The sequence below is a fragment of the Labrus mixtus genome, chromosome 10 (assembly GCF_963584025.1).
Source record: "Labrus mixtus chromosome 10, fLabMix1.1, whole genome shotgun sequence".
NCBI lineage: Eukaryota > Metazoa > Chordata > Actinopteri > Labriformes > Labridae > Labrus > Labrus mixtus.
Window position 1 is genome coordinate 25235719 of NC_083621.1, and position 13250 is coordinate 25248968.

At 43.7% G+C, this 13250-nt stretch overlaps 2 protein-coding genes across 2 annotated transcripts; both read left to right on the plus strand.

Annotated features, from left to right (window-relative positions):
• Positions 1–891: 891 nt before the first annotated feature.
• LOC132982356 (zinc-binding protein A33-like) lies at positions 892–2676 on the plus strand. The gene has a single exon (XM_061048804.1). It carries the CDS (start codon positions 1136–1138, stop codon positions 2534–2536), a length of 1401 nt encoding a protein of 466 aa, XP_060904787.1. The 5' UTR covers positions 892–1135; the 3' UTR covers positions 2537–2676.
• A 2144-nt stretch (positions 2677–4820) lies between these two features.
• LOC132982557 (E3 ubiquitin-protein ligase TRIM39-like) lies at positions 4821–13250 on the plus strand. Its single transcript, XM_061049112.1, has 2 exons — positions 4821–5408; positions 12445–13250. Exons 1-2 carry the CDS (start codon positions 4821–4823, stop codon positions 13234–13236), a joined length of 1380 nt encoding a protein of 459 aa, XP_060905095.1. The 3' UTR covers positions 13237–13250.

Genomic DNA, 13250 nt, shown 5'->3' on the forward strand with positions numbered 1-13250 from the left:
ATAATAATTAATTAAATGTTCAGTAATAGTTACATATTTACAGTCTGATGAGAGCTGGTGATAAAGGCGCAACAACAGGCTACTGCATTTAGAAGGGATGTCCCGCTGAAACTTTTAAGTGATCAGCACAACACTTTCACATCTGGGTGACCTAAAAATGAACCATCTGTAAATAAAATCAGTTAATATTATGTTTTACCATAAGGTAATAAAAGTGAGGATATGCAAGAGGCTCAACGCTTGTCTCCGCAACCCAATACCCAGTCTGGATGTGTGGAGACGGTCTGGGCCGTTACGCATGACGGAGAGGCTGCTCTTTGTGGCTCACTCCAGGAAGGAAGCGTTGTTATTACCAGCTAAACGTTTGTTTTACATCAGTCAAGCCAGGAGAAGAAGTGTGGTAAGAAGTGTGGACAGAACTGAAGACCGTCAGCGCGCGCTGTCCAGCTGTGTGCCGATGGTTAAGTCACGTGGCTCTGACACAATTCTGCCAACTTGTGAGCAAATAAAACTAAAGAATTACCTCTCCTTCTATCTCTCTTGTTGACCAGTCTGTGTCACCTCTCTCTGTTCAGCCTGATTGCTGATTAACGTAATGCAGGAGCAACTCATATCATCATATTACCCTTTTACATTGCTAATTATAAAAAGGTTTTTTTTTTCACAATTCTGTGAAAATGTGTATCTTCCCAAAACATTTCGCGGGCCGGATGAAACCTGCTGTCGGGCTGGATTCTTTGACACGTGATCTACAGTCTCAGGAATTTGAAATGTGGCCGATTCAATCCAAGAGTAGGCGAGTCTCTGCGAGCACCGTGCACCATGGTTTGCCTGTTGTATTCAGACTTAGACCGAATAACACAGAGCTCCACCCACGACTCACCATGGACAAACCAGGAAACAGACAGCCTTCCACTCTTTGCACACACACACTGACACAATCAGATGATTCTTTTCACCGAGAGAAACAAAACAGCTGCGACTAAGAAGGGCCAGTCTTTATATTCCTGGGAATCCTGGAAATACTACAGATTCAACAAGTTACTGACTGAATACTGTGTGGATCTTTAAAAAACACAGGATTGACGGGTTGGTACTGTCTGCTTGTTGTTAGTTTTGTTTCACTCAGAGGAAAATGGATTCTTGTTCAGAGGAGGATCTGTGCTGTCCTGTCTGCTATGAAATCTTCAAACGTCCTGTGATGCTGTCATGTAGCCACAGCTTCTGTGAAGCCTGTCTGCAGACGTGGTGGAGAGAGAAGCAGGCCCAGGAGTGTCCAGTCTGTAAGAAAAGATCTTTAAGGTCAGATCCACCTTGTAACTTGGCATTAAAGAACATGTGTGAGGCCTTCTTACTGCAGAGAGATCAGAGAAATGCATCTGACTCTGAGGATCTCTGCAGTCTGCACTCTGAGAAACTCAGACTGTTCTGTCTGGATCATCAGCAGCCAGCGTGTGTCGTCTGCAGAGACTCTAAAAAACACACCAACCACACATTCTTACCCATCGATGAAGCTGCAAAAGATCTCAGGGACAAACTGCAGGAATCACTGAAGTGCTCGAAGAAGAAACTGGAGCACTTTAATGACTTCAAACAAAAGGGTGAAGACACAGGAATACACATCAAGGCCCAGGCTGCAGACACAGAGAAGCAGATAAAGGAGCAGTTCAAAAAGCTTCACCAGTTTCTAGAAGAGGAAGAAGAGGCCAGAGTCTCTGCACTGAGGGAGGAAGAGCAGCAGAAGAGTCGGAGGATGAAGGAGGAGATGGAGGCTCTGAGCAGAGAGATAGCAGCTCTTTCAGATACAGTCAGAGCCACAGAGGACGAGCTAAGAGCTGCAGACGTCTCATTCCTGAAAAACTACAAGGCTGCATGGGAAAGAGTCCAGCAGCACCGCCTGGTGGAGGATAAAAAACTGCCCTTCGGAGCTCTGATAGATGTGGCCAAACACCTGGGCAACCTGAGTTTCAACATCTGGAACAAGATGAAGGGCATGGTCTCCTACAGTCCTGTGATCCTCGACCCAAACTCTGCTGGTTCAGGACTCATCGTGTCTGAAGATCTGACCTGCGTGAGACGAGGAGAGGAGGAGCAGCAGCTTCCTGATAATCCAGAGAGGATTGGTGAGTGCTGCTCTGTCCTGAGCTCCGAGGGCTTCAACTCAGGGACTCACAGCTGGGTAGTCGAGGTTGGACAGAACACAATCTGGGACGTGGCTGTGTGTGAGGAGTCTGCAGTCAGGAAGGTAGACATAGACTCTGGATTATGGAGAATTCATTGTTATAATAACACATATGCAGCACTTAACCGTTCAGGTAACCCCGTTGTTCTGTCAGTGAGAGGACGACCTCAGAGGATCAGAGTGAATCTGGACTGGGACAGAGGAAAGCTGTCATTCTCTGATCCTGACACTAACACACACATACACACCTTCACACACACTTTCACTGAAAAGCTGTTTCCATACATTTGGTGTGGAGAGTCACCTGCTCTGAAAATATTACCACTGAAGGTCTCTGTAACAGTGGAGCAGTAAACAGGGGCAGATCAAGGCAATAATCGACATAGGAGGTCACCTAGGGCGACACATTCTGGACGGGGGCTGCCCCTGTACATACAGTTAAACTCATTAAACGGAACATTTCAGCAACTGTCTCTTTAAGCCCCCCTCCCCACATGCCCAGTCTCCTCTTATTGGTCGGCTCTGTTTGCAGTCACAGGGACATTTGTGCTGGGATGGGCATGTCCTTCAACTGTGCTCCGTGCTTTTCACTGTCACTGACCTGTTCTCGTAATGTCTTGTTCAGAGCAGCAAGAAAACCATGTCTGCGGATTACAGGGGAAACACAAATATTGTGTTCTAAAAAACATCCAACATTGTGACATGTGTATGTAGATATGAATTGGCATACTAGATCTCCTTTAAAGGATGATTTAAAACATGATGTTCATTTCTCTTCATCATGATCTTTTGATTTGTTTTTTTTAATTAGCTTGCCAAGATCTGATCCCAATGCAGACAGATGAAAGAGAGACACAGAGATAAAGTCCAGACTGTGGCAGCTGATAAGAGGTTAACAATGCAGCACTACGCTGCATGAACTGTTTCTGAAAATGAGTATCAGGGGCAGAGGTACACGTTTCAAACTTTCAATACTTTAACGATTAATAAAGTGTCATAATCAAGGGTCAAGGGTCATAATCTCACCATCTCTTGTGTTAGAATGCTCACAGCTCTAAAGCTGGCCCTGAAATTAAAGTAGAGACAACGATGAAGTCAGTTCAATAGTTGTTCATATTATGAAATGATGTGTGTGTTTATGTGCGTGGGTGCGTGCATGCGTGCGTGCGTTCGCACATTACTGGTTGATTTTTATTTAACTCTTGCCATCATCTGCCCAGGGACAACAGGTGAAAATTAGATAGTTAGCAAAATCTGGTACAAAGCATCTCTTCTCTTGTGATATAATGTTTTTTTGGTACACTGTCCCTGATTCAAATAAACTAATAAACTAAACAAAAAAACATGTTGTTCTTAAACTCACATTTTTAGAATTGTAAGTTATTACTCATTGAAGGTGAATGGAGTTATTTCTTCTGCTTAAAGTGCAAAAAAAAGAAATGTAAATATGTCACTATGATCAGTTTGCATCGCATTGTCTTTAAAAAGCATTTAATCAGCTTGTGTGTGATTCATTCAAGGAAGTGATTGTTTACTGTTTGATGAACTGACATCAGTTCTGGGAACAATTCAAGTCACATTGATTCAGTGTAATAAAAGTCTGTGATTATGTTGGTGTGTGTGTGTGTCGTCTTTATTTAACTCTACATGGGAGGCCATGGTGTCGCTGAACAGAGGACATGAGTATGATTGGGAAAGTGTAGTTCTGTTTATTTGTTCCTGTTGTGTACAAGAGAATATTTCATTCAGCAGGGTTCATAGGAAAACAGGATCCATGGATATCTGTAAAGTATTCACAGTCATCTGTCCTGTAGGTTGTCGAGTATGTTGTCCTGAAAAAAGAGTTGATCAAGTGCAGAATGTCCCTGAGATGACTGACACTCCATCCTCAAATGTTCTACTTAAATAACTATGAAACATTGATGCATCTTTGTGACCTAAAGGCAAACCAGAAAAGGTAAAGAAAAGAAAAACAAGATCCGCACACCAAGAAGCTGTTGTTTTATTAAGGATTAAGGATTTATTGGTAAGTGGTGTTTGTTGCCGACATGGGGGGGTTGTGTTTGTTATGCTGTTGGTACCGATGATGTTAATGCTATTGTTGTGTTCCAGTTTGTATCTGACCTTGGCTGTGACGTTTTGGTCTGTTTGTGTTGAAAACATTTTTACTCACTTCTGTCTAAAGTCGTCAACTGTATCATGCTGTCTTCAAATCAAATGACAAGACAGTAACAATCGTCTAACTTTTTCATATTGTTGCTCATATTTTTTTTTTTTGTATTTGTATGTGAAATTAAAAAAATCAGGAAACTGGCAGGAAACTGTGGCTTCAACACCCAGGACTACCACTCAAACCACTACATCTTTATTCTCTCTACTCTAGGTCTTTTTCTCTGTAGACACACACACACACATACACACAAACACACACACAGACAGAAGATAACTTTCACTGAGAGGAATTAAAGAGACGACTTCCTCGAAGAGAGGACAGCTTTAGGAGGGAATACTGGAATACTGTCACTTCAAAAAGTCAAAGTAAGTTACAGGAAACTCTGTGGAGGAGGGAGAGGAACCTCAGCAGTCTGACCTGTTTGAGCTGTCTCACTGTCCTGAGTTTTGTTTCACTCACAAGAAAATGGCTTCTTGTTCAGAGGAGGATCTGTGCTGTTCTGTCTGCTCTGACATCTTCAAACATCCTGTGATCCTGTCATGTAGCCACAGCTTCTGTGAAGCCTGTCTGCAGAGGTGGTGGAGAGAGAAGCAGGCTCAGCAGTGTCCATTCTGTAAGAGACCGTCAGAGTCAGAACCTCTGTGTAACCTGGAATTAGAGAACTTGTGTGAGGCCTTACTGCAGAAAGATCAGAGAGCTTCATCGGACTCTGAGGATCTCAGACCCATTGATGAAGCTGCAATAGAACGCAAAGAAGATCTCGAGGATTTCCTGAAGCCCTTGGAGGATAAACTGGAGTGCTGTAATAATGTCAAACAAAACTGGGATGAAACAGGAAAACACATCAAGGCCCAGGCTGAGGACACAGAGAGGCAGATAAAGGAGCAGTTCAAAAAGCTTCACCGGTTTCTAGAAGAGGAAGAGGAGGCCAGAGTCTCTGCACTGAGGGAGGAAGAGCAGCAGAAGAGTCAGAGGATGAAGGAGGAGATGGAGGCTCTGAGCAGAGAGATAGCAGCTCTTTCAGATACAGTCAGAGCCACAGATGAGGAGCTGGTAGCTTCACATGTCTCATTCCTGAAAAACTACAAGGCTGCATGGGAAAGAGTTGAGCAGCACTCCCTGGAGGAGCCAAAGCTGCCGTCAGGAGCTCTGATAGATGTGGCCAAACACCTGGGCAACCTGAGCTTCAACATCTGGAACAAGATGAAGGGCGTGGTCTCCTACAGTCCTGTGATCCTGGACCCAAACACTGCTGGTTCAGGACTCATCATGTCTGAAGATCTGACCTGCATGAGACAAGGAGAGGAGGAGCAGCCGCTTCCTGATAATCCAGAGAGGCTCAAAGGTCGGGGCTCTGTCCTGAGCTCTGAGGGCTTCAACTCAGGGACTCACAGCTGGGACGTCGAGGTTGGACAGGACACAATCTGGGACGTGGCTGTGTGTGAGGAGTCTGCAGTCAGGAGTCGATACATTTACTCTAGATTGTTGGGCATACGGTTGTTTGATGATGAATACACACTATGCACTCCGTCATGTAATCCCGTTGATCTATCAGTGATAGGACGACCTCAGAGGATCAGAGTGAATCTGGACTGGGACAGAGGAAAGCTGTCATTCTCTGATCCTGACACTAACACACACATACACACCTTCACACACACTTTCACTGAAAAGCTGTTTCCATACATTTGGTGTGGAGAGTCAGCTGCTCTGAAGATATTACCACTGAAGGTCTCTGTAACAGTGGAGCACTGAAGGTGGAGATTACGATGAAGTCAGCTCATGAAGTGCTTATGTGTTGTTCTTATCTTTACATTAAACCAAAGGTACAGTTTACACGACAAAGAAGAAGAACTTTTGCTCATTGTTAATAACTGAAGTGATATTTGTGACATCTGCCAAGTTTTTTTTATCAGTTGTTTTCTCAGGTCAATGAAGGTGAATTCAGTTTTTTATTTCTTGTGGAAAGTCATGTTTGAACTTGTATTGTTACAGTTTGTAATGAGAGCTTTTTAAAATAGCATGTTAGACGCTTGTGTGTGACTCACTGTGTGATGAAATCACAAACATATATTTGTTTATATTGTATACAGGCTGTTTCCAAAACGTGTACTTTCTCACTATTCATACTAAATGTGACATATCATTGAGTTTGTAGTATGATACAAAATCAAAGTATGCAATTTTGTGTATGTGAGAAATGCCTGGATGCATGCTGGATCGGCCAGAATTTTTAATGTATGAAATGGGAGCACACTGGTCATAGTAAACCTGCCCCACAATGCACTGCGGCTCATAATAACATTTTACATGTTGCCAAATAATATTCAAATGATTATGCAGTTGTAACAGTAATGAAAGTTTGCATATTGTTGTTGAAATATTTTTACGGACCGACGGTCGCGCTAGCTTGATGCTAGCTCATCGATCGGAGCTCGGACAGGAAGTACATCATGTGACCCGTATTTTAGTCAAGTCAAGTTTATTTATATCGCACATTTCATATGACAAGCATTGACTTAATGTACTTAAAATGTGCTTTTAGTATGTTGCTAACTGTATACTAACTGTCAGGTTCATATGCATGTATGACATATATTTTGGAGTATGTAGTTGGTAGTATGTGTTTTCAGATACGGCCTTGTACTTTTCTGGTTTTACTCTTTTACAGACATGCTCCTCAGAAACATAGACCTGAATTACACACATGCAATAACAGGACCTGTGGACATGCATTAATGGAGAACTCATATGATTAATAAAGTATATATTCTATATCTTCTCCTGAGTATGTGTGCTTTTCTTAAGTTTGATGAGTATTTTTCTTTGTTCAGTCATGCTTGAGTGTATTTTACTCACATTAACATTTACCTCCTGGCTCTGATCGGCTTGAGGAGTTTACTGAAAAACATTTGCTAACAAGTCACTTTTGGGGTCAAATGTCTCCTTTCTTTCTAGCATCTTGACTTCGTGCAGGTCCGGGAATGGCTTGACCCAGTTCAACATTACTGGCCAACAGTTAAATTCAATGGGTTCCCCTACAAGTTTAATGTCACTAAATCAAAATCAATTTTGAAACAGGCAACAATAAATAAAACATGTTTCTTTGTTGTGTTAATAAGTTATGGTGAGTATTTTGTTTTTTTTGGAAAAGGTTATGATTGCTTAAATTATTGCATTGCTTTACCTAACTCTTATGGTCCCCCATGTGCCTTGGCCCCAGAAAGCCTCCCTTGATAACTATTTCATAATTGGGAATTCAGCAGTTGCATTAACTATGATTTTTATGTTTTTATGTTTTGGGTTTTGCTCACTCTGAATGAAATAGAACTAGTCCGTCCATTGATATTCCTGTGTTGTGCTGTGTTCTGTTACATGATTGTCCTGAACCAGTACTTGTTACTATGGGTCTGCTCTGATCGACTGTGATGTATCTCCACAGCTTTTTGCATGTGAAACTTTAAGTTTTGACATGACTTGTTCAGTCTCTGCTTCCTTTTTTTAAACTCTCATTTGTATTTGTAGTCATGTTAAATAATATTTGAATCAGATAAATTCTTCCACTAAAGCCATGCTCAAAAATGCCAACATTTTCACTGTGGGAGACTGAAGCTGTAACTCTCCTGGAGCACTTTGACTTCCTTTTTGACCTGGCAGCTAGCCTACCTGTCGTTACGCAGCATATCCTGTGTGTTAAGCTAGGCTAGCTAAGCAACATGCTTGGATCGGAGGAATTTAGCAGGATTTAAAAGAGGATTTTTTTAGACTTCCAGACTAAAAGACAAATAACACCTCTTATGCATTTGATTATCTATGTTTCGAATCTATGCAGAAAATGTCAGCATTCTTCACATTATTTCTGAAAAAAGGACCCCTTTGTTCCCACTCTAACAAATCCACCCAGTCCAAGAATCTTGGCTTGCATGACACCCTTGTCCTCTGCAGTTACTTTATACTGTACTGTTACCATAATCACTGTTTTTCCCAACCTCTTCCAAATCTTTGTTTTCATTGGCATACGTTAGCAGTATGCATGTATCTCTGGAATTGTAGCACCTGACCAGAAGACGAACAAATGCTTTAACACTGAAGCTCATAAACGCAATTATTGCTTTTCCAAGAAGCTGCACATCACTGATTTGCAGCAGAACTGACTCACTGTCAACTTTTTCTCCATTTCTAAATACAGCCTCCTAATTCCTGTCTCTGTTCCTCTTCCAGGTTTTCACTGTTATTACTCCTCTACCTCCTCTCCTCTCACTAGCAATCAGTTTTTCTGTAAATTCAACACAGACAGAAGATAACTTTCACTTTGAAAAAGTAAAATGACTTAAACAGAGAGAGGACAGCTTCAGGTCATGCTGGGAATATTAGAATACTGCCACTTAGACCAGTAACTGTGCACGCTGAACGTAGCTTTAGAAAACACACAACTCCATTCGGTCAAAGTGAACGTAGGTTACAGGAAACTTTGTGGAGGCAAAGAGAAACCTCAACAGTCTGAGCTGTTTGAGCTGTCTGACTGTCATGAGTTTTGAAAATTGCTTCTTGTTCAGAGGAGGATCTGTGCTGCAGCACCGCCTGCTGGAGGATCCACAGCTGACTACAGGAGCTCTGATAGATGTGGCCAAAGACCTGGGCATTCGAGCTTCAACATCTGGAACACGATGAAGGACATGGTCTCCTACAGTCCTGTGGTCCTCGACCCAAACTCTGCTGGTTCAGGACTCATTGTGTCTGAAGATCTGACCAGCGTGAGACGAGGAGAGGAGGAGCAGCAGCTTCCTGATAATCCAGAGAGGATTGCTGAGTGCTGCTCTGTCCTGAGCTCCGAGGGCTTCAACTCAGGGACTCACAGCTGGGTAGTCGAGGTTGGACAGAACACAATCTGGGACGTGGCTGTGTGTGAGGAGTCTGCAGACAGGAAGGTAGACATAGACTCTGGATTATGGAGAATTCATTGTTATAATAACACATATGCAGCACTTAAGCGTTAAGGTAACCCCGTTGTTCTGTCAGTGAGAGGACGACCTCAGAGGATCAGAGTGAATCTGGACTGGGACAGAGGAACGCTGTCATTCTCTGATCCTGACTCTAACACACACATACACACCTTCACACACACTTTCAATCAAAAGCTGTGTTGGGCCATGCAGGCTTAAGACAGGCAAACAATGGACTTGGGCCTGCATCTCTGTGAGAAGCCTCATGTGAGTTATTCACTGAGACCTAAAAGGACTCTTAATCCTAGAATCCCCTGCAATACTTCACACCTACGCGTGAAGTAAGGAGGAACCGGAACCTCTCTCTTCTCATGAGGGGACCTGAGGTAGACCCCACAGGAAGCAGGCCAGGTTACAAAACTCAGAGACTTCCATTGCTCTCTCTCTTTCCACGCGCTGACTTCAAGTGTTCGGAGACACAAGCTCACCTCCTGTTTTCTGCAACAATCTCTCTTTGTTTTAAGTTTTGGCGCGCAAGTAATCCGCGGCCGGCAGTGTTCTGAATTCCGAGCTCAGATTGTCCAGTGAACGCATCTCAGTTTCTCCGAGAGCGTCAGACTATAACAGATTATCAGAAAGATAACGGTCGTATTCCGTCCTGCAATGAAAGGACATCAACGGACATCTTTCCACTCGACGGAGAACCAACGAAGCCGCTCTTGCCGTAAGGGACCCTCGCCGCCATCAGACGCCTCTGCACCTGGACGGACAGAAGATCTGTTCAATCGCCGGACTCTTTTCCTTTCACCAATCGCGGGGCGAAGTGATTCACAAGTGAGGCTTAATTAGGTCTGGGCAGAATTAGCTTTAGAGAGTGTTTTTTTTTACAATTGATTGATTTGATGCAAAAACTGTAATTTTTCTCTTTGTTGGACCGCCGCGTCCTGAGTGTTACATGTTTAAAACTCTTGTTGTTCCCGTTTCGGATCGTTGCGTCCTATATGTGTTTAGCGTAACAGCGTTATAACCGGGTATTACTCTGCTGATCAGAAAGGCCAGTGTAAGCCGTATTAACTTGAATTCGGCCATTGGTTTGTTTCTGTGAATGAAGGGAATTACTCCGAGTTCTGGCGCGGGATTCGGACTGTCATCCGGCCTCTTCAGGCACGCATTTCTCTCCTTTTCTCCCCCTTTTACTAACACACACAGACACACAGACACTCACACACACACACACACACACACACACACACACACACACATATTCCCGTGTAGACGCACATCTGGAGACTAACTCCACCACTGCGGCATTACACACATCGGCTGCACACTCACACATAGAGATCTGTACACTCGCGGCCATTCAGACGCCTCAGAGACACAGATCGTGTAGGGCCGAACTCGCCCTCTTTTAGACAACAGACCACGCTAGGTCTTTGTCAGTTGTGCGCCATCGGAAGGGCGACCACGTGGGTATTAAAGAATATAACCAACGTTGACTTGATACAACCCCAACAGCTGTTTCCATACATTTGGTGTGGAGAGTCACCTGCTCTGAAGATATTACCACTGAAGGGCTCTGTAACAGTGGAGCAGTAAAAAGGGGCAGATCAAGGCAATAATCGACATAAGAGGTCACCTAGGGCGACACATTCTGGAGGGGGGCTGCCCCTGTACATACAGTTAAACTAAAGAAACGGTTCATTTCAGCAACTGTCTCTTTAAGCCCAGGGAACACAGGATCCATGGATATCTGTAAAGTATTCACAGTCATCTGTCCTGTAGGTTGTCGAGTATGTTGTTCTGAAAAAAGAGTTGATCAAGTGTAGAATGTCCCTGAGATGACTGACACTCCATCCTCAAATGTTCTACTTAAATAACTATGAAACATTGATGCATCTTTGTGACCTAAAGGCAAACCAGAAAAGGTAAAGAAAAGAAAAACAAGATCCGCACACCAAGAAGCTGTTGTTTGAAGGATTTATTGGTAAGTGGTGTTTGTTGCCGACATGGGGGGGTTGTGTTTGTTATGCTGTTGGTACTGATGATGTTAATGCTATTGTTGTGTTCCAGTTTGTATCTGACCTTGGCTGTGACGTTTTGGTCTGTTTGTGTTGAAAACATTTTTACTCACTTCTGTCTAAAGTCGTCAACTGTATCATGCTGTCTTCAAATCAAATGACAAGACAGTAACAATCGTCTAACTTTTTCATATTGTTGCTCATATTTTTTTTTTTTTTGTATTTGTATGTGAAATTAAAAAAATCAGGAAACTGTGGCTTCAACACCCAGGACTACCACTCAAACCACTACATCTTTATTCTCTCTACTCTAGTCCAACTTTAAAACCAACAGACCAACAAAGCTCCACCCTGTATGTGACTCAACACAGGCAAGCCACGAAACAGGTGGTCTTTTTCTCTGTAGACACACACACACACACAGACAGAAGATAACTTTCACTGAGAGGAATTAAAGAGACGACTTCCTCGAAGAGAGGACAGCTTTAGGAGGGAATACTGGAATACTGTCACTTCAAAAAGTCAAAGTAAGTTACAAGAAACTCTGTGGAGGAGGGAGAGGAACCTCAGCAGTCTGACCTGTTTGAGCTGTCTCACTGTCCTGAGTTTTGTTTCACTCACAAGAAAATGGCTTCTTGTTCAGAGGAGGATCTGTGCTGTTCTGTCTGCTCTGACATCTTCAAACATCCTGTGATCCTGTCATGTAGCCACAGCTTCTGTGAAGCCTGTCTGCAGAGGTGGTGGAGAGAGAAGCAGGCTCAGCAGTGTCCATTCTGTAAGAGACCGTCAGAGTCAGAACCTCTGTGTAACCTGGAATTAGAGAACTTGTGTGAGGCCTTACTGCAGAAAGATCAGAGAGCTTCATCGGACTCTGAGGATCTCAGACCCATTGATGAAGTTGCAATAGAACGCAAAAAAGATCTCGGGGATTTCCTGAAGCCCTTGGAGGATAAACTGGAGCGCTGTAATAATGTCAAACAAAACTGGGATGAAACAGGAAAACACATCAAGGCCCAGGCTGAGGACACAGAGAGGCAGATAAAGGAGCAGTTCAAAAAGCTTCACCGGTTTCTAGAAGAGGAAGAGGAGGCCAGAGTCTCTGCACTGAGGGAGGAAGAGCAGCAGAAGAGTCAGAGGATGAAGGAGGAGATGGAGGCTCTGAGCAGAGAGATAGCAGCTCTTTCAGATACAGTCAGAGCCACAGATGAGGAGCTGGTAGCTTCACATGTCTCATTCCTGAAAAACTACAAGGCTGCATGGGAAAGAGTTGAGCAGCACTCCCTGGAGGAGCCAAAGCTGCCATCAGGAGCTCTGATAGATGTGGCCAAACACCTGGGCAACCTGAGCTTCAACATCTGGAACAAGATGAAGGGCGTGGTCTCCTACAGTCCTGTGATCCTGGACCCAAACACTGTTGGTTCAGGACTCATCGTGTCTGAAGATCTGACCTGCATGAGACAAGGAGAGGAGGAGCAGCCGCTTCCTGATAATCCAGAGAGGCTCAAAGGTCGGGGCTCTGTCCTGAGCTCTGAGGGCTTCAACTCAGGGACTCACAGCTGGGACGTCGAGGTTGGACAGGACACAATCTGGGACGTGGCTGTGTGTGAGGAGTCTGCAGTCAGGAGTCGATACATTTACTCTAGATTGTTGGGCATACGGTTGTTTGATGATGAATACACACTATGCACTCCGTCATGTAATCCCGTTGATCTATCAGTGATAGGACGACCTCAGAGGATCAGAGTGAATCTGGACTGGGACAGAGGAAAGCTGTCATTCTCTGATCCTGACACTAACACACACATACACACCTTCACACACACTTTCACTGAAAAGCTGTTTCCATACATTTGGTGTGGAGAGTCAGCTGCTCTGAAGATATTACCACTGAAGGTCTCTGTAACAGTGGAGCACTGAAGGTGGAGATTACG

What these genes read in the sequence shown, in the direction of transcription:
- LOC132982356 (XM_061048804.1), top strand. Translation starts at nt 1,136, where the DNA reads ATGGATTCTTGTTCAGAGGAGGATCTGTGCTGTCCTGTCTGCTATGAA.
- LOC132982557 (XM_061049112.1), top strand. Translation starts at nt 4,821, where the DNA reads ATGGCTTCTTGTTCAGAGGAGGATCTGTGCTGTTCTGTCTGCTCTGAC. An exon ending in GAGCCACAGATGAGGAGCTG is followed by an intron (nt 5,409 to 12,444) that starts GTAGCTTCACAT and finishes GAAGAGCAGCAG; the next exon opens with AAGAGTCAGAGGATGAAGGA.